The sequence below is a fragment of the Cryptomeria japonica genome, chromosome 10 (assembly GCF_030272615.1).
Source record: "Cryptomeria japonica chromosome 10, Sugi_1.0, whole genome shotgun sequence".
Lineage (NCBI taxonomy): Eukaryota > Viridiplantae > Streptophyta > Pinopsida > Cupressales > Cupressaceae > Cryptomeria > Cryptomeria japonica.
The window spans coordinates 251,859,597-251,886,331 of NC_081414.1; the positions used below are offsets into that span (position 1 = coordinate 251,859,597).

The 26,735-nt window shown below is 33.6% G+C and overlaps 2 protein-coding genes across 2 annotated transcripts; both read left to right on the forward strand.

Annotated features, from left to right (window-relative positions):
• Positions 1-10,071: 10,071 nt before the first annotated feature.
• Positions 10,072-25,073, forward strand: LOC131059900 (short-chain dehydrogenase reductase 2a-like). The gene is made up of 2 exons (XM_057992955.2): positions 10,072-10,573; positions 25,039-25,073. The coding sequence occupies exons 1-2, from the start codon at positions 10,072-10,074 to the stop codon at positions 25,071-25,073; spliced, it is 537 nt and encodes a 178-aa protein (XP_057848938.2).
• Positions 25,074-25,162: 89 nt separating this feature from the next.
• On the forward strand, positions 25,163-25,957 carry LOC131858886 (short-chain dehydrogenase reductase 2a-like). Its single transcript, XM_059212360.1, has one exon. The coding sequence runs from the start codon at positions 25,163-25,165 to the stop codon at positions 25,955-25,957; it is 795 nt and encodes a 264-aa protein (XP_059068343.1).
• The last annotated feature ends 778 nt before the right edge of the window (positions 25,958-26,735 follow it).

Consider the following 26,735-nt stretch of genomic DNA (forward strand, 5'->3'; position numbering starts at 1 on the left):
AAGAGTTCCTCTAATTGCATTTTGAGCTCTTGTAATTCGGTTGTGTTCATCCGGTAAGGTGCCTTTGATACTGGTTCAGCTCCTGGGAGTACTTCGATAGAAAAGTCAAACTTTCTCTTAGGGGGGGTAAACCGGGTAGTTCTTCTGGAAAAACATCCCTAAACTCTCTTAAGAAAGGGGTATTTTCAAATGTTGGTGTATTTTCCTCCTTCCCTTCATCAAATTCGACCATAAAGATTTGTCCTCCTCTTCTCCTTTCCTTCTTTAATTGCATTGCTGAGATAGTTTCTACATTAATGGGTTTAAACTTTCCTTGGATTTTGACCCTTTTCCCCCCATCATCCAAAAATTCAACAATTTTGCTATAACAATCTACATTAGCTTGATGGTCTGCTAACCAACTCATTCCCATAATTACATCATATAATCCTAAGGGTGCCACATAGAGATCTACCCTTGTTTCGAACTCAGGGAATTGTACCTTTGCCCTTGGTAAGCACTTAGTTACTTCTCTAGTTGCCTTATCCCCATATTGAACCGTCCATGATGACTCCATTTGATTAACTTTAAATGCATATTTGTTCACTAATTCAGGTGAGATGAAACATTCAGATGATCCCGTGTCAATTAGAATTGATATTGGTTGTTCAAATAGTGTACCTGTAGTTTCCACGGGAACATTCTGGTATCTTCTTCTTTGGTTCCTAACTGCTGCATGAATCCTCTGTTGGGGCCCTTGTTGGGGTTGATTGGCTCTAATTTGTCCTTGCATCCTGGGGCAGTCTCTAGCAAAATGATTTTCCCCGCACATAAAGCATCCGCCTGGAGGACCTCTCCTACCTTGATTTCTAGGGGGATCATTCCTTGTTTCATTTCCCCTGGGTGGATAAGTTATCCTGTTCTGCTGGTCATTCCTGTTATAGTTGCCTCTGTTATCATTGCCCCTGTTATTATTGCCCCTGTTATCATTGCCCCTATTATTGTTGCCCCTGTTATTATCATTTCCATTCCTCTGATATTGATTAGGCGGTGGTCTCCTTTCGGAAGAGTTATTCCTTTGACCCTTGTTGAAATTAGTGTTTCCATTGAATTCTTGCTTCCTTTTGAATGAGTGATTCCCATTATAGTTTCGTCCTGCTAGTGTCTGAATCTTCCTCTCTTGCCTTAGGGACTTTTCAAGTACTTCATTCATATTTCTGGGTCCATGCATGTCAACCTCTGCCCCTATGTTGGTATTCAGCCCCAAAATGAACTTCCTTGCTTGGCCTTCTTCATCCCTTTGGTACATAGGCACATACTTAAGCAACTTGGCGAATTTATCCCAATATTGTTGAACGGATAGGGACCCTTGACGTAGGTTATGGAATTCTGTCACTTTCTCATCAAAGAACAATTGAGGAAGCCACCTATCTCGAAAATGGTGAACAAATTGATCCCATGTGATTGTATCCCTGTTATACCCATTTTGTTCCTTGGTGTTGGTCCACCAACTAGCCGCCTCCCCTGTGAGTTGATAGGAGCCCCATAAAGCCTTAGTTGTTTCGCTGAAATCTCTTAGCTCAAAATATTTCTCCATTTCATTTAGCCAATTCTCAGCCCCTTCACCAATCTGCCTCCCATCGAACTTAGGAGGGGTGATTTTCTTCAAATCCTTGGAGAGTTCTAATATGTTATTTTCCTTTCCATTACCCATCACATTTCCTTGATTGCTACCAGGGTTTCCATTCTCGGTACCACTTCTATTCTCATAGTCATTCTGCCTTTCCCTAAGGTCCTGCAGTGATTGTTCCAGGAAGTTGATTTTATCTCTTTGTTCGGTTAGAAGGTCGATTATAGCTTGGACCCCATCTCCGTTATTACCTAGGTTGTGTCGATCCTCTTCATGATCTTCCTCGTGGTTTCCTTCATGGTTTTCCTCATGGCTTTCCTCATGGTTTTCCTCCCTTTGACTCCTAGTACGTCTTCCATTACCCCTTCCTCTTCCTCTTCCTCTTCCTCTTCCTCTTCCTCTTCCTCTTGCCATTCGAGGTTTTACCTGGAAGTTAAATTATGTAGTTAGTTTCTTTCTGAAGAATAAAATTTAATTTCTATTATTGTAAAACATTCCCTTAGTTGAATAAATTGAAGTGAGCACAAGGCCTAGATTTGAACCTTTGCTCTGATACCACATGTAATAACCCACCAAAATTGTTCCAACAAAAATTGAGTATATTTTTTTTTTTTATTACGTTTTATTCAATTGCATACTCTGGGCATCCATCCAAATAGGACTGGGCATTCATCCATTCGGGATGAGCTTCTAACCATACGGGTTAGGCAGTTGTCCATACGGGACGTAAATTTCATCTATCAAATACGGGATAGGCATCTACCCATACAGGGTAGGCATCCATCCAAACGGGATAGGAGATGCTCTGGCCAGAGACTTAGACTCATCGGGACCATTCGGGTCCTGAGCCACTCACTAAGTACTACATTCTTCTAACAAGAATGCACCGAGGTCGCCGTCCTTAGGAGTAATAAGAAAATAAGACAAGCTTGAATTCCGCCTCGGAATTTGGCTTAAAGCCTCGGGAAGTCAAGCGAATCCATACGGGATTCCTTCCGAGTATGCATTGAATTGAGTTTGATTATCTTATCTTTCGATTAGGATTCTTACTCAACCAAGCCTAGACCCCACCCACGAACGCCTGAGTACGAGGGACAACTCCGTCCCAAGACTGCCTACATACCCACTTCGGCGTGGGATCAAGGCGTAAAGTATGTAGTTCTATCTTCTAATCTATGGTTTGATGTAAACTGATTTTTGTGGGTACGCAACCCTTTCTAGGGTCAGTGTCCCAGACAGTTTCTCTGCGGTTGCTACCCACGAAGGTAGCACTTAAGCGAAGGCTCAAGATGGCCTATTGCTTGTGGCCTAACAAAATAACTAGATCCTAATACTTAACATGAGCGTCACCCAATTACAAATCACCAATATCCCTTCGAGGTGAATAAATAGATAAATAAAGTCATTTTCACGAGAGCTCTTAACTAGACCATCCCTAAGAGGGGTTTACTATGGTTTATCTCAACGGATGTGAAATTCAATTAAAAGTTATCTTATTAATTATCGATCCAAGAGGGATTACCCGCCCCTTGGATTTTTAACTTCCAAATGACCCTTATTACTCCCCGACGATTTATAGGGACGATGCCACAGACGTCGTTAATGCAGCTTTATTAGGCGCTAAGTGCAGTAGTTCAACACGACGGCATTACCCGTAAGCGTGACCCAGAGGCACCATATATACCGAACGCTGCTAGTTTTGGTTTTCCAACTTCCTTTATTTAATTTTCTAACTACGAATGACAAAATGAAAGCGTAAATAATTGAAGTAACTACTTGAAGTGTAATTTGCATAGCAAATGAACTTGCATAATAGTAATTGCATGGAAGATATAATTATCCTAAAAAAATTCGCATGCTATGAACCATTAACGAAAGCAATTAATCTATGATGAAAGATGACTTAACGAATCCAAAATAACGATTAAATCTAAGTACTTGTAATAAGGTAAGTTAATCTCAATCGAGTGTCTTAAAAATTTTAAAGTTTATTTAGGATAGTTTAATTACAATCTTGCTACACATTAATCCCATTTTCAATTGAAAGTCGATATCCTTAAATTCATACTAAGGAAAAAAAAATCATCATTTCCTAATGTCATTATTATCAACTAAAGAAGAAAAAAAAGACTAAATAAAAATTAACTTTGTTTCTTTTTTTTTTTTAAAAAAAATAACCAAATTACAATTTCAAATTTCGAAACTTAAATAATAATAAAAAAAAAAAACTAAATTCTAACTTAATGGCAAAGAGGGCTTGCATTGTTTTATAATAATATAGAGGGTTGCGGGGTGGGGACCACGGGTCCCATCACCCCTGCGGCCCTGCATGCGCAGGTCCGCAGGGATGAGGGGACCCTGCGGGCCCCTCCGTACCCTGCAACGGTTACTATGTAACCGTCCCTGCATGCGGGCTACCATTAAAGCAAAACGCCATGCGTTACGGGCGAGGGTGAAGTTCGAAAGTTTTATTTTCGTTTTTTAATTTTTTTTGTTTTTATTTTTTTTTGGGTTACTTATATATATATATATATATATATATATATATATATATATATATATATATATATATATATATATATATATATATATATATATATATATATTTGTTATAGTATTGACATTATCATTTTATACAGGAGTATTATAACAAAAAAATAGGTAATTAATAATGTTGCAGGTTTGCCTTAGGGACAAAATGAAACAATAACCAGAGGGATTCCTTTTTTTCCATTTCTTTGTTTTCTACAGGGAAATTCGTTCACAGATAGAGGGAGTTTATTTCTTTTCTTCATTTCTTCTGTTTCCTACACAGGGAAAGCTTATTCACAGAGAAAGGAATTCATTCCTTTACACAGGAAGAAAAAAAAAGATTTCATTCACAGAGAAAGTTATCCATTTTTATTTTTATTTTTACACAGGGAAAATTCATTCACAGAGGGAGGAGATTTATTTATACACACAGGGAGATCTAATTTTTATCAAAATAAACTGAAGATAATAATCTAATTTCCATTTACTTGAAAACTAATTTCTTATCAGAATTAGAACAATGAATCTTATTTTCAAGAAAGAAAATGAATTTCATTCTACAAATCTGAGACAAAATAATGAATTTTATTCTCTAAAATCTGAAACTAATGTATCTTATTTTCAAAAGAAATGAATTTCATTCTACAAAATCCAAGATAAAACAATGAATTTTATTCTCTAAAATCTGAAACTAATGTATCTTATTTTCAAAAGAAATGAATTTCATTCTACAAAATCCAAGATAAAACAATGAATTTTATTCTCTAAAATCTGAAACTAATGTATCTTATTTTCAAAAGAAATGAATTTCATTCTACAAAATTTAAGACAAAAACAATGAATTTTATTCTCTAAAATCTGAAACTAATGTATCTTATTTTCAAAAGAAAAGAATTTCATTCTACAAAATTTAAGACAAAAACAATGAATTTTATTCTCTAAAATCTGAAACTAAAATTTAAACAATGAATCTTATTTTACAATAAATCTCATTCTTTACAAAAATCTAAAAACTAAATTCATATCAAGAATTTTAACAATGAACCTTATTAAAACCAGGATTCTCATTTTCTACAAAATCTAAACTAATTCTTTAACAAAATACAATTAAAATTTCATACTCATAATTAATCTAATCAAATCTAATCTACCATAAAAATGAGATGCATGAACTAATTTGGAGGAACCTGGATGCTTGAAGATGGTGTGGAGTCCTCCTTGATCCTCCAATTTGAAGAAAAATCCTCCAACAAAATCCTTGCTGCCAATGAAGTGGACTACCAAAGAGAATTCAACTTGCAGAAATTTCTTATCAAGATTAGCTAGCTTTTCCTTTGAAACTTGTTCCCATTTTATAAAAGAAATTACCATTTCCCACTACCTATTTTTTTAATTTAAAAAAGAGATTCTTCTCCCAATTTGGCCTCCATGCAAATTAATTAGGCTTAGTGGGAGGAGTTACATGCAAGGAGGTGGAGAAGCCTCTAGAAGCTTCTTATTCCTCCTACAACATGTGCCTTAATTTGGGTGAGGGAAATTAAATAACAATTTTAAAATATATATGCATTTTCCATGTGTGTGTGGTTTATTAATTTATTCCCTTACAATATTCATTCCATAATTCATCCAAAGAATATAAATAGAGTTTTGTATTTTAAATCAAAAAAAGTGATAAAGGAGGGTTGTGACAATTATACATAAACTCAAATAAAGGCAAGTACTCTTCAAACTTTTAATAATCCATACAAAACATCTTGAATATATCTGTCGTCACCTAGCTAACTCTCTTAGTTTGATCATTTGTCTCTAGATAACAAGAACTAGAATTTAGGTTTGAAAAAAAAATTACAATGAGAATTCCTCAATATCTTAAAGTCAAACCTAGCAAAGGGATATGGAGAAAGTGGAAAAGGGAGAAAGTAAAGGAAAGGAAAGGAAAGGGTCTTTTTAGCCAATAAGACTATTCTTTGTTGGAAACCAACCGGAACGTCATGTCTCACGCCGGTTTTCGGTGGACGAAAATTCCTGTTTTCCATTTTCCAAATCTCTAACAAAAATGTAACTAATCAAACTAGGTGCAACACATGTTAATATAAGTGTACAACTTTGGTAAGGAAAATACAAACAAGATTTTTCTTAGATCCATCTTTGTTTCCTTAATATCCATAATAATAGGTCATCCCAACTTGCAATACAAGGGCTTCACAAAATGGGGAGTTTCATACTCAAGATTCATAACTGAAGAAACAACATGAAAAGGAACTTGATCATGGGTTAATTTTGGTTCTTTATCCTTTAGACAACTGAGTCTCATAGACATAATTCATCCATTCATTCATCCATCTGGCCTGTATTTAAATGCCTTCCACAAATATAATTGTGTCTAGTCTTACACCTGCAAGTGTATCCATTATGCTTCCATTTTTGGCATACAAAGTACTACACATTATAAATGTATAAATTTTCTCTCTAGGTTTTGGGGGAAAACAAGGAGTCAAATAATAAATAAATGTGCTCTCACTTTAGCGTGTAGATGTAGAGCAAAGATATTATAAGGGCAGTAATAAAGAATTGAGATTTATTATTACAATAGAAAAGACTGGTGCTAAGCAAAGCTTCATCATGCACATAGGTAGGTAAGCTTCATTGTCCTCTCAAACACATGTTGAGCTACAACTTGTAGGCAATAATTCTGAATGATCTAGCTTTTACCACCATCATTATAGCTTACCAGCAAGCTCTTTCTACTTTAAATTAACACATAAACAAAGCAAACTTAAAATTTGCAGCTACGTTGTTGAAAATTTATAGATTGCAGTGTTTGGCCTCCAAGGGACTCGATTAGAGGTTTCTTCCAAATTTACTTGCACATGTTAGTTTTCTTTTTCTTTTTCATTCATTTTGCCTTTTAAATTTCTAACATTTTGGTTCAAGAAAGAAATCCACAAGATATTCTCCTAACTTTTCCTTCAATGAAATTTACAGAATATGGAGCTTGCTTGATTTCTGGAACAAGCTTACTTTTAGCTATAGGCCTTTTGGTATATTTTTAATTACTTAATTTGGAATTGACTATGCCAAGTAACTTTTTCTTTGCAGTCCTTTTTTTAATGTTTTCTAGTTGGTGTCATCATTTTCCTAATGTTTGTGCACACCCTTTTTTAATAGTGCAAAAAAAAGCATGCATACATATGTCCACAATATGCATCAACTAGGAATTGTTCTTAGAGATCATTGCAGGTGAGGTCTTTGGCCACAACTGGAAGTAGCCAAAATAGATGCATGCATCTTCTATTAGTGTTTCTCACAAGGAAAGGTTAAACAAATGTGAAGTAAAGTTGTTTAAATTTTGTAAGGAGAATAGGTAATGAGGCATTTCATGTTTTTGGTAAAGGGATATTTAAGGTTTAGGAAATGTAATATTTTTAGGGCGTGGAAAAACAAATTAGTTGAAATTGTCTAAATTCTTCAAAAAGAACGGGTAATGGCGTATTTTATGTTTTGGTAAAGGAATATTTAAGGTTTAGGAAATGTAACATTTTTATTTAGATCTCTTTGCCATATTCTTCAGGAAATGATTATTCTACAATTTCACTTTTCACTTTTATTTTTATTAAAATTTGTATTTCGCTTTGTTCAATATAAAAAAATTAATTATTCTATCATTTTAAAAAGTTAATTATAATTATGTCTATGCTAACTGATTTTGTATTAGAAAATTTATTTATTTCTATTAAAAATTATTTAAGATTACAATGAGTAAACTCTTGATGGCTAATTATTTTGTATTTAAACTTATATAATCTATATTTAGATTCAATGTGTTTTTAAGTTATGAATATTTTAAACTTGTCATTTTATATAATCATGTAAGAAAAGTATAGTTTTATGTTTATTTGTTATTTTCATACAAATATGTCTATCTTTCTTTTCATTTATTTGAATACATCTCTATGTTTCTATCTATTTATTTATTTATATTATAATAGTTAGATTGAAAATTTGAATTATAATTAAGTGGAGAACAGCTAAATACTTATTTTGTTAAAATCCCCACCCAAATTTTAATTTCAATGCTTACAACTTCAAAAAAAAAATATTCTTTACAAATTTCTTTGATTCCTTTGCTTTCAAATTAAAATTAGATGACTTAAACTATTTCAATTAAAAATAAAATAATTATAAAAAATTAATTATGTTAAGATTGGTATATTACATATCATTTGTAAATCCATTGGAGCTCTACAATAGACCCACTGTATCGAATGAGAAGGTATTGACAACATAAACTTTCAATTTTTAGAAGTCACAAAATTTGGTGATCCTGATATGGAAAAATATCAATCATATAAAGATATTTCTTCAGACATTTGAGGCTTTTTATTTCATTATATTAATTTTATAGATTAATTTATATATAATAAAATATAAATAATTTTTAATATTAGTTTTTTAACAAATAAAATTTATTAATATTGTTTATTTTAATTTATTTTCTTTAAAAAAATAATTCACAAATAATAGTTATTTGTAAGTTCATTTTGAGTAGAACAATAATGAAAAAATATATTTTCAATTTGAATATGTTTTTAAAATAAAGTGGTGATGAATTTCTATATGTTTTTTAATCATTCATATATTATTGAGGTTATTTTCATATTTAAAAATATTAAGTTCTCACAAAACAAATCTAAGTTTTAAAAGTGTCACACATCTTTCATTATCTAAATAATGACTCTATATTGTAAAATATAAAGCTATATAGAATATATATCTTAAATATAGATTACCACACATCACAAAACAAATCGAAGTATTAAAAGTGTCACGCATCTTTCATTATCTAAATAATGACTATATATATATATATATATATATATATATATATATATATATATATATATATATCTTAAATCTTCACATTACCACACATCATTCTTTATCTAAATATTGGATTTCTATTGTAAAAGTAGGCGCTGTGATTAGGCTTTAGGGTTGGCATTTGATTAGAGTTGGATTGGGGTTCAATTAAGATTTAGAGTTCAATTAAGTTTAAGATTGGGATTAAAGTCAACTAGAGTTACAATTCAATTAGGTTTAGGATTAGAGTTACAAACAAGGCATACATATCTTAACCCCTTGTGAGATTTGAACTTGTGACCTCTGTTTTAAGAGCACAAATTCTCCACCACTAAACCAACTCAGATACATTAAATTATTGCTTTATAACATCAATCAAAATACTAAAGACAAAATACATCACTATCTAACTTCCCGCATTTAACATTTTTACTGCCAATTGCTATTGACTTGTTCAAGATTGGAAGTCCTTTCCTTGTATTTAGAATTTTCCAAACTAATTCCATAGATAATTTTGCCCATGAAAGTCCAACCACGTGATGCGTATTTTTTAGACTAAAAGGATGACGATAGGAGCATCTATGGAAACAAACAAATATTTGACTAGATTATTCTCCATTCGCCCAACGAGTAGAGATTTTTTCAACGAACAATTATGTTATCAGCCTGCCTCTGCTTGACCATTATCTCTTCCTAATCTCTCAATCTTCTTCTTCTATTTTCTCAAACATGGCTTGCAACTGTTGTGCACAGAGAAGGTAATTTTCTTCGCATTTTCCATTCATTTTAAAGAAAAAATGAAGTTTGAGTCATTTAATTGTTTCATTGATCAAGAAAAAAAAATTGAAGTTGCCCATGAAATGCAGATTGGAAGGCAAGGTGGCAATTATCACAGGTAGGGCGTCAGGCATTGGAGAAGCCACCGTCCGTCTCTTAAAAAAACACGGAACCAAAGTCATAATTGCTGACATTTTAGATGAAGCAGGGGGAAAAAATGCAAAATCTCCGTCTTCATGGGCGACATTCATCCAGAGCAAAGAGTCGGACGTTAGTGTGTCGTAGATTTGGCCATGCAAAAACACGGGAGGGTGGACATCATGTTCAACAATGTCGGCATCACAGATGCCATGAAAGGGAGTGTTGCCGAGTACGACGCGAAACAATTCGAGAGTGTTATGAACATAAATGCAAAGGGAGTTTTGTATGGCATGAAGCATGCAGCCCGAGTTATGATCCCAGCTAAAAAGGGCTGCATAATTTCCACGACCAGTGTTGTAGGGGTTTTGGGAGGCACTACCTCAATTGCTTACACTGCCTCTAAACATGCTATTGTTGGCTTGTCCAAAAGCGGCGCTGCTGAGCTGGGGAAGTTTGGAATCAAAGTGAATTGTGTGTCACTTTCTAGAATTGCCACTCATATGGTCGTCAAGTATATGCAGAATGGTTCTTCGGGGGAGGGGAAGGGCAGGACCATGGTGGAAGAGTGGGCTAATACTGTTGGGAACTTAAAGGGGGTTACTCTTAAAGTGGAGGATATTGCACAGGCTGCTCTATATCTGGCCAATGATGAAGGTAGGTATGTGAGTTGTAGAGCCCCTCCCCGATCAAGCTCTGGTTAACCTAGTTTGACCATGGTTCACCTTATTAATACTTTGCATGGATGATTGGTACACTATGTAAAGGTGCTACGATTCAATAGGATGGGCTATGTTAGATGGATAAATTAGTAAATTTTGACCTCTTGAGGGATAATTAGATGTAATTTGCTTGTGTATCATATATATGTTAGGGGTTTGGGGTCCTATCCGGAACCCATCATAAGAATATCTTTCATTTTTGTCATGGACATATCTTTCAACATCGAACCTTGATACATCACAATCATGAGACCCTTTTGGCATAGGATCCTCATGAGACTAGTGGATAAGATGTAATTCCACATTATGATTGATTTCGGTACTTAGATTGATGATGTTGTGATTCATTGTGCATACCTAACTGGCGATTGTTTTATATGATTTCATTGGTGTTGCAAATGAATAGATGACCGCATGAGAGTTATTGAGAAAAGTAATTGAACCATGTTATGAAATCATTTTACCTTGCAGTGCACATTTTGATGCATTATGGATTTAGATTTTATATGATCCAGTGATTGGATAACATTGATATGATGTATGTCATTTGTTTCTAAATTTGTAGAACTTTATTATGATGTTATAAAACATGGATGCATGCCTTATGAATGAATGAATTTTATGATGATTATGATGATGCCATTGAGTAAATTATTTCATGTGTGAATTCTATTGGATAATTGATAATTTGATTGTTATGACTTAAATTATGTGCAAAGTGTCTGATTTGTATTATTTTCATATATTAATATTGCATGTGATTATTTGAGATTTATAATGTGCAAAATGAGATGTGCAGGAAAATTAATCTATGTAACCATGGAAACTATTCAGAGAATCAAGCTAAACCTATGTGTGTTTGTGAAGCTACGGTTGTCTATTTGGAGAGACAACACCTCATATGTAATGTGTTTATATTTGTAAATGTGAATGCTTGAATGTGTGTTTAATTTGTATTTGTTAATTTTGTTAATTCCAAAAAGGGACATGTCATGTGTATTATAGTATTGTGTATTTTTATGGTGTCACTTGGCACTCGTGTTGTGAAGTGAGTTGGCAATGACATGTCCTTTGGAGGGAATTTGTATAACCAATGCATTATTCAAAATATCTTATGTGGTCCCAATAGAGTCTTGGTTAGAGAGCCATTAGAATGGTCAACTCAAGTTTGACCCGTAGACAAACTTTAGGTGAGTTTTTGGAGGGTCAAACTAACTCCTAAGGTTAGGTTTAGGGCATTTTTGAAGGCCCATATGTTATACCTATAGGTAAAGGTCAATTTTAGCCATGTGACCACTCACATGTGACTGTCAAGTCACCTCAAAAGTGAGTTTTCCAAGATGGATGAAAATTCAACTTTTGAGGATTTCTCCTTGGTTAGACAACCTTCCATTTGAGTGATAGTTGCTCTTCCCCACTTTCTCTTACCTTTTCAGCTTCCATTTTTAGAAACCATGTAAGAGGTTGGGAAGACCAACCTATGAGATCTCACATCATTTCCAAGGAAGTTGGAAAGTGTGAGAAGAGACTACTTAGGGAAGGGATTCAAACTTAGGATTTTGATCACCCACTCTCCAATCTTGGAGATTTAGAGTTGTTGTTGAAATTTTGGATTTAGAAGTTGCATTTTTGGTTTTGGGAAGAAAAGTCTAGTGGATTGGGCATCTCTTCTTCAACCATTCCTCATACCTTTTTTCAGGATCAAAGGTTGGTAGGGTTCTCCCATACATTTTGATTATCATAGTTTCATGAAGGAAAATTTTACTTTTGTATTATCTTTTGTGTATATGTGTTTTGAAGTGTTGGATGTTGAGTTTCCTTCTTTGTGTTTGTCTTTGTGACTTTTGTGATATATTTGTGTTATGGGTGTTTTCAAGGCCATACTCACCCTTGGGAGGGTAGAGTAGCCTTGGGGTGAAGAGTTGCTTGACAGTTTAAGAGTGTAGAGACTTCTTCTTGGAAGAGAGAGATACACAAGGGTTATGGGACCCTTGTTGAATTATTTTTATGCTTATACAAAAAGGGGGTCATAAGGGGAGATATGGGCTTGTAAGTCATGGGGGACATAAGGTTTGTTTTGGATCAAGTATGTGACCTTGAGTTGGTTATATTTTGGTAGCCTTGTGAAGGCATTTGTTCCTCTTTCTTGCAGATCTCCTCTAGGTGCTTGGTCCACCTTCACTTCACAAAGTTAGTCACATAGTGACAATGTAAATCCTTGGGTTGGGAGTTTATGTTTGTTAAGTTTTTCTTGCATGTGCGGTTGAGTTTGTTTGTAACTCGTTTAGTCTTGGTTCTCCTAGCTCGGGGGTGGTTTCTTGTAAGCCTAGGTTGGGAAGTGAGCCTCCATGGTCACAACCTATAAGTTTTATTTGCAGGTTCACATTTGGGTTAAAGGATGGAGAAGAGCTAGAATTCCCTAAAGCGATGTTTAAGAATGCTGAAAGTGCAGCCCTTTGTTATCTACCTATCTAAATCTTCATGTTGTATTTAGTCATTTCAATAAAAGTATAATGAAGGAAAGACTCATATTTTGTGGAGAGCATTGTATCTTTAAAAAAATAAAATTAAAATATGTTTTATTAGAAAGTACTCAAAATACTATGAGTAAAATAATGTGTGGCCCTAGTAAGTTTATTGTTTTAGTAGCAAGAAAAGAATTATAAATGCATTATGTTTATGTTGTAATCTTCTTTGAAAGAAAGGAATAAAGTTGGAAAGTTTTATTTCTTAAATGGAATTAAGTTGTTGAGTTTCAGATTTTAAGAAATTGTCAAAAAGGTAATCTTGAAAGCTTTAAACTTTATATGCATCTTATTATTAAATCTGTCTGAACTATTGAGTAGATTCATTCAAAAAAAAATTCATTTGAAAAAGTAGGAGTAAAGATAAATAAATATGTATTTACAGATTGCATAATTTCTTTATAAGAAAAAAGATAGATTACATTGGAAGGAAAATAGATAGTTAATCTTTTTGCTTATATTCTAACTTAGTATTTAACTCTGGTTATTACCTAGTTTAAAGTTCAGTTATTTAAATCACTACATTAGTATTCATTCAAACTCATGAAACTAGTAATATCCTAAAGTTATTTAACGCTGGTTATTACCTAGTTTAAAGTTCAGTTATTTAATTCACTACATTAGTATTCATTCAAACTCATGAAACTAGTAATATCCTAAAGTTGATAGTAAAAGTTCATTGTAGCATTTCTATTAATTTATTTCTTTTAATAAATATGGAAAATAACCATGAGCATACCCCTATGAGAATACAATGATTTTAACCTCTCTCTCTCTCTCTCTCTCTCTCTCTCTCTCTCTCTCTCTCTCTCTCTCTCTCTCTCTCTCTCTCTCTCTCTCTCTCTCTATCTATCTATCTATCTATCTATCTATATATATATGTATATGTTTGACATAATAAACTGATTATTATCTCTCAAAAAATATATATATACTTCTTATAACATATATAAATGAACTCGAAAATATATTCATATTTACACATGTATAAATAATAACCATGCTTAAAATATAACTTAATGAAGAAATAAAGAATAAATTTTTAAAAAAAAGAAACACAAAAAAAATAAAAAATGAATTTGACGCAAGGAATGGGGGAGTCGAGAGCTCCACCACACACCCCACCACCGAGTGGGTATCCACAGTGAGCAGCGCGGTCGCCACTGTGGGTAACCACAATGAGTGACGCGACTGCCACTGTGGATATCCATAGTGGGGCTCGGCCGCACTGTGGGTATCCACAGTGAGACGGCTCTCCGCCTTCAAATCCCCCTGTCGTCTGCCATGGCCTGCAAACACCGCTGCCATGCCCGTGGCCATGGATAAAACTAGTTCATCTTGCAACAAAAAATATTAAACCCTAACATAATTAGGGTAAATAAGAGAGAAAATAAGAGAGAAGTATGTAAAGACATGTTTGTTTTAAAAGAAGGAAAAAAGAGAAACCCTAAATAGGGTAAAAAGAATAAAATAATAATAGAGGGGTTCTTTTTAAAATTTGAAGTAAAGTGAATGGGGATGATCCCATTTTAATAGAGTTAAATTTATAAAGTTGTAGGGATCATTTAAATCTCTTAGGGAATTTGTTTTCATAGGATATATGTTTTAAATGGAATATTTCAATGAAGATTATTAGATTTCCATTTTATTAAGGAGGGTCTTTTAATTATAATTGATTATATAAATCCCTAAGGGGATATTGTTAATTATAACTGATTATATGAATTCTAAGGGGTGTATTTTTAAATTATAATTGATTAACTAAATCCTTAATGTGTTCTTTTATTTAAGAGGATGGTTTAATTATAAGTGATTACTTAAAACTATTAGAGGACCAAATATCAATAATGGAGAATATATTTTCTGGCCAACATTATTAATGGATAAGTAGTTTAACGACGATTTGGAAATTTATATTCCTTTACTTAGTTAAATAATTAAGATTAATTAAAGTAATTTGTATTAATGTTAATTTAGTGAATTTTGGATTATTTAAATATTATGAAATGTAATTAAAATTGGAGGATCTTTTGGGCGAATTTATTTAATATTAAAAAGGAAAATGTCCTTATAAAATTAATTTATTATGCTTTTGATAATGGGAGTTATTGTAATTGTTACATAAATTAAAATATAATTTTATCGCTTAGGAGTTTGAGATACGACCTAAGTCTTCTACTTAAATTTTAATACATCACTCACTTTAGAAACCCATTCTTAATGTCAATTAAGATTTCTTTTAGTGAAACTTATTAAGTTATCACATCTAATTAAACGTAGGTCACAAGTAATTAAGTGTTTAAAAAAATGTTGTTGTGTTTTTGCCCAAAATTTTGGGCATGACATGAGTGGTCTTAATCTTGTTGTTGATGGTGGATTCACTATTGTAAGCCAAAAACCATGACTGGGGACTGCCCTTACTTCACACTTATGAGCACTTGGATATTTGGGAACTGCTTAAATCACACACACTAAGCTTATACTTCTAGGCAAGCTTAAAAGTGTTTAAGCACTCAAAGTTGACTGACATTTTCTAGGCTTAATATGTTGCTTAATGTATGTGGTTTAAGACTAGTCATTTATTTGTTTCATTGATTGATATGAAAACTATTTTTAATTGTGAATGTATGAGTGTTCAAGGCCATTTCTTGGGTGCCAAATTCAAGTTTAGCTGGAACTTATGAAGTCCTATGGAATCCATCTTTTGTCTACTATTAAACCACAGTTGTTATGAACAATAGAATATTATGTTTACCCAATTAAAATGGAATTATTTTATTTCTAAGGTTTCTAAGCATGAGTTTACAAAAATAATAGAAAGTTATAATTAGTCATTTTTAGATTGATTATTTAAGCATAAAGTGTCAAATAGATTTATAAATGTAATAAAACTAAATTTCATATTAGATGTCAAAACTTTCATAGTCATATCAATAGCTCAAAACATAGAGGGACAAGAGATCATTATTTTTCATTTATGGAGGAAATATATCCACCTGCTACTCATTACCAGTATCTATGTGTGTATATATTTGTATAGTTCAAACAAGGTAAAAGACCACAAAGTTGTATTACAAATCCGTACAAGAGAACCACATAATATGTGTGTAGGTATCAATAGTCTTTCTAAAATGTTCTACACTCTTCCCTAAACTGACATTTCTAGATAGAACCAAACAAACCCCACAAAAAGACAAAACAAAATGAGCATGGTCTTACCTAACCCTACAAGGTGATAAAGGCCAAATCCAAACACCCCATTTGGTAGGAGTCAAACAAGTAACCTCCACAATGATTGTCTTGCATGTAACTCCTATTATAGACTCCTCTTACATGCATGCATGTAATGGCCAAAAAGTTATAACCTCTCTTGTCCTTTATATGGATTCATCTATCTTTGGCAAAAAACACCTAAAGCATGTAAATCTAAGAAAGAAGAATGTATCTACAATGTTGAATTTAAGGGAATTGCTCCTTCTAAAACTTAGGAAATTTTGTGGTCTTAAATATAAACTCATATAAAACTTGGCTATATGCCTGTAATAAGGAAAATAAAAAATAATATGCCAGCTCCTCATTTTTCATGAGAAAAGAATTGGTTAGAAAAATATAAATATAATGAAAAATTCATATCCCCTATAAATCTTAATAATTTTCTTGTCTAACCCCTAGCTGATAGGGAGGCTGCCTAGTTTACCATCAATTAGGTTTCTTTGATTGTTTGCTTCTATCCCTTTTCGGGTTCCAAGCCTACCCCTCTAGACTTCTAAGGGCTTCCCTACCATTTGTTTGCTTATCTCACCTTCCTCAAGCTCACAAGGTAAGCTTGTTCACTAAATCCTTGTACAGGTGACGGACTCACACATTCGTTCTCTCTTTGCAAAACCACCCATCTTGTTTGGTTTAGCAAACTTTCCCCTATGGGTACACAATGTCTCATTTTCAGGCTTGTAGCCTTCTAGATCTTTTCCCAGTTCTCAGCAGTTTCCTTCCCCTGCAAGTTATATCCTTCAAATTACTGACACCTAGTCGGACTATCACCAAGCTCGCCTAGGGCCAGTTTGCAGAAATGGCGATTGCCATTTCCTAGTCTCTTTCAAATGAAAACCTACTGTATATATTTGGCTCTGCTTCACAACCTCCAATGATCTTGTGAAGTTTCAAGTCAGAGCCATATGTTTATTGCGAACAGGAAATAAAAATTGAAAAGGAAAGCTTTATTTATAGATCCCAAGTTTATTCATGAGTTCAAAACAGTAACTCACAGAATAGAGAAAAGAAACAATTACTCTAACAGCATACGTGAAACGAACAAAAATTAAACTCTAATTGAAAACCAAAAAATGGATTTCTCTATTGCATATCAGAAAAACCAATGTGTTCTCTGAGGTAATCGACAAACAAAGATCAATGATTGACGATCAAATGATCAACGATCAACCATCCGAGATCCACGATTAACCTCTTACAAATGCCCGTTGGGTCTTTTTATACATTTCCTCCTCTATTGGGAACTCCTCCTATTGGACGAGATAAATCTTGTTACCAATGGTTTCCATTTGCAACTGTTTCACAGGTTCCATTGGGTCATCGGTGTAACAAAAAATCCTGACTTCTGATGGCCGATGACGACTTTCCGCACTCTGCACTTCCTATCGGGCATCAGGGTAACATCAAATCCTGACTTCCGATGGCCGATGAAAACTTTTTGTACTCTGCACTTCCTATCAAGCATCAGGGTAACATCAAATCTTCACTTCCGATGATCGATGGCAACTTAGCAAGCGACGTGGTCTCATCAGGTCATCAGTGTAGTGTGAAACTCCTCTTATCAATCTCTAATAACACCACCATTGAACATGCTCCAACTCCAATGCTTACTCATTGGGTCGTCGGGGTAACTTGAAACGGCTCCTCCTGATACCCGATGGCTTCACCAACGAACTACCAAGACAATTATTTCTTATCGGGTCATCGGGGTAACTTGAAACTACTCTCCCCAATACCCAATAACAACACTCCGAACATCGATCGACTTATCAGGTCATCGAGGTAAGTGTGAATCACTCCTGCCGATACTCGATATAACCACTCCATACTCTGGCGACCTCATTGGGGTAAGACTTGCCGATCGGGGTAGGTCTTGCCGATAAGGAAAAAAATTCAAAAACTGTAAATAAACAACCATACAAATGGACTAGAGCCAGTCCTTATTTATTTACATGACCACTGGAAGGTCTCACAAGACAAAATTGGTTAAGGGCATTTCAACCCTTAGGTGCTCCTGCACCACTAGCCCCATGGTAATTTGGACTACGGGTTGATTTCATGATTAAACTATGTTAAGTAAACCCATGTGTGTGTGTGAGATGGATATGAACTTGTAATGTCATTATTAATGACTATTACTAATATTATCATGATTTTGTTAATTTAAAGCATTGATGATATTTAATGACTAACCTGAACTACAAATTTGTCGAGTTGTGTGAGAATGGTGGTTGGTTGCAGGTACTCAAGGTGCAAAGTGAAGTGGATTATGTGATTTGGTGATGAGAGATAGACTGTCAGTAATATCGTGTTAGCATCATTTATGAAGAGAGGGGCACAAATCTAAAAGAATATTCATGCCATTAAAATGGCATGCCATCTATGCTTGAAGGAGGTATTTTGGGGTCAAAAGAAGGGAAAAACCAAGGCGAGGCCATTAATAAAAACCCTATGACCCCCTGATTGGAACATGCTATCTTGGAGGGAAGAAAAGAAGGGATTGTAACAAGGTATCCTTATATTTGGGCATGGTTTTGGCATGATATAAAGGTGTTGCATACCTCACACCAAAAAATGTGGGTTAAGGTTATTGCTAAAAATAGTAGGTTCCAATTCTCTTGCTCATTCTTTCATTTATCCGAATATATATATAATAGAGAGAGAGAGAGAGAGAGTTGAAATTTTAACAATATAGGAAATTATCTTTGAGATAGATTGCTACGTCCACTTTGTTAGGGAGGATGGGGCATTGGTTCACTTGGTTGGATTTGTTTCACCCATGAGGATAGTAAATGGGAACCCAATCAACTAGGGTGCTCCTCACAATTAGCTAAGCTCTTATTCCCCTAGATGTAACTGTATATTATGGTCATTGCACTCTAAGTTCATATTGTTCATTATGGTATAAAATAAGTAAGTTCCCCTTCATGTTCATGTTGTTTGATTATTATGGTTTATATATTTTCTTACTAGATTTATTTAATAAAAATTCCTCCATGATTGGTTTTTACAACATTATTTAGATCCAACCATAATATAATACGCGATAACCATAATATATTAATTAAAGAATTACTTTACTTTTTTATTTAATTATTAATTAACTTATTTAATCTAATACATGTTATTAATTTTTTTAATTATTATTTGGATTTCAATATATCTTTAATATTAATATTTTTGTTTTAATTTTTCGTGAAAACATATCTATTTTTTTATTAAATTAACTTTAACAATATTTTACATTAAAAACATGAAAACTTCATAGTCTATGATATCAAAAAATGAAAAAAAAAAATCACATAATCAAAAAAAAGAAGAATTTACCTTTTTAATATATTTTATTTAATATTTAACTAACAACTTTTGTATAATTTATCTTAAATAATTTTAATATTTTATTTGAGCTATGGTTTTCATTTTTAAAATTTATTTTATTTTTTATAATATTTTTTTATTTTTAAGATTAATTTTATCTTTCTTTATTTTTTGTAATATATTAATTATATTTTTTAAGTATATAATTACTTAATATTTTCATTTTAATTAATTAAAGAATTACTTTTACTTTTTTATTTAATTATTAATTAACTTAATAAGTTTAATATGTGTTATTTTTTAAAAAATTATTATGAAAATTTTGATATATTCTAACTTTGCATTTAGTTTATTCTATTTTAATTTTTAATTTATATTTAATTTATAAATTTATTTTAATTATTTTCCACTCTATCTCTATAAAGGTAATATGCTTGAATACTTGTAAATCTGAGTGAAATATAAAATTGACATTAATTTTTACCATTACACAATTCAATATTTAAATTGAGTAGATCATTCTTGCATAAATGATTGTACTTTTTATAAATGGTCATTGTTTGAATATAATACAAATTTTGTTCGATTTAAATATCTTTTAGTATAATATTACCTCCATTATCTCTCTCTTTCAAGAAATTCCCCTCTATCTATATATCCCTCTTGTTATCTCTTTATATTTCACTTTCTATATCTTTATTTATCTCCCCGACTTCCCCCTCTCTCTAAATATACCAACCCATCTATCTCTCAATATCTTCACAATCTATATCAAACCCTCTCTCCCTCTTCATCTATTGACTTATCTCTTCCTATCCCCATCGCCCTCTATATCTTCATATATCTCGATCTCCCTATCTCTCAATCTCATAATCTATATCTATCCCTATCTCTTCCTCTCCCTTCTCTATATCTCGTGATCTTTATCTATATCTCTCCCTCTAACTCTCTCTATATCTCTATGTTCCTCTCTACCTCTCTTTTCTTATCACGCCATTTATCTCTAGAGATGACTCCCTCTATCTATTAATCAATCACTCTCTCTCTCTCTATTTCCCCCTATTCATAGACCTTTATATCTCTATCTATTTTCCCCTCTCTCTCTACTCCTATATCTCCCTCCACCTCTCATCTCTATCTTTATCTTTATATCTACTCTAAACTTACTATACTATTGGTAGGAACTTGACCCATTGCATCTCTTGTTAATTCTTGTCACCTCTCACCTAAGTCTATGATCTTGATTTCATCCTATAGGATTATTCTTGAGATAGTGGTTAGGGAGGATGGGATAATGGTTCACTTGGTTGGATATGTTCCACCCTTGACGATAGTAACTGGGAACCCAATCATCTTGGATGCTACTCACAACTACCTAAGTTCTTATTCCCTTCTTGATACTTATTTATTGTGATCATTGCACTCTAAATTCCTAGTTTTCATTCCCCTTCATCTCCATGTTGTTGAAATATAATGGTTTATATATTTTCGCACTGGATCTATTTAAAAAAAAAAATCCTCCATGGTTGGTTTTTACAACATAACTTAGATCCATACATAATATATCTTATATGATATACAATTAACATGGATTCTTGGGTAGATTATCTCTTTGAGTATGTAATTTTTTGCTCATATTATCCTCGTAGTCCCCATTCAGAGTATCACTTTTTCCCATGTGAATGATTATAATTTCTCCCCTCTTTGACCCCTAATAAGTCAATAAAGAGAGATGTAGTTAGGTGCATCAAAAACATGTGCCACTCTTCAAGTAGAAAAGGATACAACAATGGACAAAAAAATAAGATCTAGATAGATTAAGATGCTATTAAAGAAAATAAAGGCACACATGAATGGTGGTCACACATTAGTGTAGGGAGTGAAATAAGGGAGGGATCATCGAAATGACATCCCTCAAATTGATATTTATTATAGCATTTATGGATCATTAAAACATGGGTATATGCACCAAGATGGTGAACAATTAAGTGACCACTAGCAAACAAAGTACCTAAAACAGACGAAACACGTAGATATTTTTGATGAATTCAAAAACCATGTACATGTTAAGACTCAACAAATACAAGCCAAAACGTGTACGTGTTATTTAAAATAAAAATGCGTACATGTTATTTAAAACCCTCGTGTGACATTTTTATCTCGTGAATCACTTGCTAAAGAAGAATTGCGAAAGGAGGGTCTTGTAACATATGAAAGAGGTTTGTTAAAACCCTCACCCAATATTTTTTTATTTACACCTACAATTAAGGGCTTCCATATGAATTGCTATTTATATTTAGAGAAGGAGACATTCATAAATCCATGGACTTTGAGTTTGTCTAACTGTTTGAGGGTCATGCTCTATTTTGTGTTACTAAGATAACCCTCACTATGAAAGCCTCCCAAAACCCTATCAAATGTCAATATTATTGTCAAAAATGTTATGAAAATCCTTGTTGTAGAGGTTTTTGTCTTAGAGGTCTGTAGGAAAAGGTACAAATAGGATAATGGCAGTCTTATCTTGTGAAGAACATAGTGCCAATCAAGTGAAAAGGGCAATGATGACAAGGTTGTAAGAAATATTGTAGAGACAAATCTTCAAAGCAGAAAGACCCTATCAAAGTTCATAGTTAAAAGACTATGACCAAGTGAACCTTAAAACCTAGCTACCAAGACCATTGACAAAGGGTGATGTCAATTGTTACGCGTATCAAAAGCCCTCTTAATGTTGTCAAGGAAGAATTTAATTCATTCATTATTTTTCCAAGTTTTCTTTATAGAGAAAAATCATCACTTCAAAGTCTATTGACATGCAAGGAGGTTAAAAGGATAAAGCACAATGAGAAAAGAGAGAAAGCATGGGAAAAAGAGATTTACTGGTAGTTATAACTTGGGCAAGATATTGCCATGAAGATGACAATCATCAAGAGCATTTGACATCTAGCATTATCCAATCTGAAGATAATAGTAAAGGTATTGATAACACGAAAAAAGACAACACAAGTAAAGAGGCAAGTAACTCATAATGAGTTTTCAAGAGAATCCCATGGCATAACCTTTAATAATGAGGAAAATAGGAGACATTGTATGTGAAATGCAGTTGCAAGTGACAGTTCAAAATAGAAGACAATGTCATACCCACAAATATGGAATATGTGATAGTCTCGAGGTTGAAATTTGTGACATGAGGGTTTATTCAAAAACTAGGAAAACGTTTATAAAATGTTGACAAAACTAAGAGGATGGATAGGTATTGCAGGCCCGTGATAATCTGATAGTGAGGGAATTTTGATAGTCAAATTACTCCTTCAAAGGTACAATTGAGTGTCTAACCTTTGACAGTGCACATTTCTAATTAAGAATAGAGGATTAACCTAAGAGCGTTATATTGTTTGTCTAACTTATAAGGGTCTTGTAAGGATAGGAGTACATAAGGTGCAGCAAGTTTTTTTAACTTATTACATGGAAGGATGGAAAAATTGTCTCAATCATGTTACTCGTTTAGGGGATGAAACATTTGGACATGCTACTTAATGGTATTATGGGTTTTCCAACTTTAGCTATGACATCTAAAAATATAACTACTACTTTGTGGTCGTCAAGGGAAAATATAGTGTGAACAGGCATTAAAAGAAACAAAAAAGACAAAAGAGGAATAATACAACGTATATTTAAATTAGATGCTATGTATTGGGTGAGACTATATGTTTTTATGTTAGTAGCTTTTGGCCTATTTACTTTTTTAAAAAGTAACCAATCTTTGATACCTACAACATTTGGAGATAATGGACCTGCATAGACATTATGTGACATATATAGCGGTGCTCATGATGATCATCTTTTCCTCACAACCAACTGAGATGACAACATAGTCTCAATCATGTATGGTACCCTATCACAATCAGTGTGTAGTTTTGATCATATATATTGTATATGATATATAGTTACCCTGGATAATTGGGTGAGATTAGTCTCTTGAACCATGGACTTTTCAACTATGTCCTGAGAGGTGCATTTAGGTTCAACTCAGTCGTGAGAGGTGCATTTAGGTGCATCAATGGAGTGTGCCACTTTATAGGAAAAGAGGGATACAATAATACATGGGTAGAGGATATACTACTAGCATGAATGGAGGCAAGAGCAATCATGCCCACTTTTAGACATGTCATTACTATGATTGTTTTACAACAATTAGTAGAGGCGTAGATGATGCCATGAGCTAGCTAGGTGGAAGTGACCATTATTTGTTAGGAGATTGAGTGCCTTATATGAATTACTATGGTACTAGGGGGAGATTAAATTCACATTCATGATCATGAACCAGGGCTTTGTGTGTACAAACAATCAAATGGGGGAGGGTTCATCAAAATAACCTCCTCCCCAATTGATCTTTATTATAAATTTATGAATCGTTGTGATGTCTCTTACTATTATTTGGAATGAATATATTTGAAATGTTGGTATTATAGATATTATAGACATTTATGTGTTTTATGTTTAGTTTGAGATGTTTTATTTTATATATGTGTTTCTATATACATACATATGCGTACGTGAATGAGATAACATAGATAATCAATATAGACACATTTATCTTAGGACAGAGATAATCAATGTACACACATTTATCTTGGGTAATCAATGAACCATATATATTAATGGAATCTTTAGAATATGAATCAACGTAAGGGTCTAAAAGGATTCCCATTATTAGAATCTAAATGATAGATGTCAATGAACTAAGCAATCACTTAAACAAATAAATAGGTGACGTAATATTGATTTTATTATACAACATAGACCTAATTTTATTTTTTATTTTATTCTTAGTTGAATTGCACAAGTTAGGTGACAGTTGTGTTGTAATGAAATTTCCCAATTGAAAATTTTGTAAATGTTGCATCATCCACATGATGGCTATCATACAAATGGATAGGTTAGTGAGTCATTCAAATATCTTGAGTACTTTTGTTGTCTAAACTGAATTTGAACAAGTTGGAAATCGAAACCATTAAATTTGTTGAGGTAGTCATTGAACAAATTTTATTCTCCACTCTCCATTCTACAAACGTGTTTTGACTGCCTCTGTTCTATGGTGCGTAATTTTATTAAAACACCTGTTTAATCACTCAATGACGCGTAATTTAATGGAACACCTGTTTAATCAAAGTTAGAAATTTTAATCTTTAAACGAACATGGATGTTTTATATAAGACTGCCTCTGCTCATCTCTGCCTCACCATTATCTCACGCTAATCTCCTAAACTTTAAAGTTTTATGTCTGCAGTTTTTACAGCCATGGCTTGTACACAGAGAAGGTAATTTGCTTTGCTATTTTCCAATAAAAAACTTAGGGCTGTAATCGAAGTTTTTAAGCGATTCAATCGTATCATTCATTGATCAAATTGCTGATGAAATGCAGATTGGAAGGCAAGGTGGCAATAATCACAGGCGGAGCGTCAGGCATTGGAGAAGCGAGTGTCCGGCTCTTCACAAAACATGGCGCCAAAGTCATAATCGCCGACATTTCAGACGAAGCAGGGGAAAAACTGGCAGAATCTCTATCTCCATCGGCGACCTTCATCCACTGCGATGTGAGCAAAGAGGAAGACGTAAGTGCTGCCGTAGATTTGGCCATGCAAAAACACGGGCGGGTGGACATCATGTTCAACAATGCCGGGACGGCAGATGTGCAGAAAGGGAGCGTTGCAGAGTACGATGCGAAACAATTCGAGATCGTTATGAACGTAAATGCAAAGGGAGTTTTGCATGGGATGAAGCATGCAGCACGCGTGATGATCCCAGCTAAAAAGGGCTGCATAATTTGCACAACCAGCGTTTCAGCGGTTTTGGGCGGCGGCATGTCTTATGCTTACACTGCCTCTAAACATGCTGTTGTTGGCTTGTCCAAAAGCGGCGCTGCTGAGCTGGGCAAGTTTGGAATCAGAGTGAATTGTGTCTCACCTTCCATCGTTGCCACTCATATGGCAGTCAAGCTTATGGAAGAGAATACTTCTTCACTGGAGGGGGAGGGCAGGGCCATGGTGGAAGAGTGGGCTAACAGTGTTGGGAACTTAAAGGGGGTTACTCTTAAAGAGGAGGATATTGCAGAGGCTGCTCTGTATTTGGCCAGTGATGAAGCAAGGTATGTCAGTGGTCTTAATCTTGTTGTCGATGGTGGATTCACTGTTGTATCACTGTTGTAGGCTAAAGACCACCACTGGGGACTGCGCTTATTATCACCTCACATGTTTATTTGTTTCAGTGATTGCTTTGTACATTGACATGTATGATTTAGATTATAATAATGGGATTCCTTTTGGACCCTTAGGTTTATTCATATTCTAAGGATTCCATAATAATATATATGGTTCATTGATTATACAAGATGATTGTGTACATTGATTATTTATGTTATATCATTCACGTATGCACGCGTATATATATATATATATAGAAGCACATATATAAAATAAAACATCTTAAACTAAACATAAAATAGATAAATGTTCATAATATCTATAACACCAACATATCAAATATGTCTATTCTAAATAATAATAGTTCAACATCACAATGATTCATAAATGTTCATTGGGTAGGAGGTTATTTTGATGAGCCCTCCCCCATTTCACTGTTTGCACACACAAGTCTTCATTCATGAACTTGAATGTGAATTGAATCTCTCCCCTAGTACAATAGTCATTCATATAAGGCAGCCAATCTCCTAACAAATAGTAGTCACCTCCACCTAACTAGCTCATGGCGCAATCTATGCCTCTACTAATTGTTGTAAAACAATCATAGTAATGACATCTCTAAAAGTGGGCATGATTGTTCTTGCCTCCATTCAAACTACAACTATATCCTTTGCTCATGTATTATTGTATTACTAATCACAAGTCTGCATAATTATTAAAATTGAAGAAAGAGGAGATTAGGGAAAAAGAAACTTTGTAATGTTATCCAATTTGAAAAGATGGA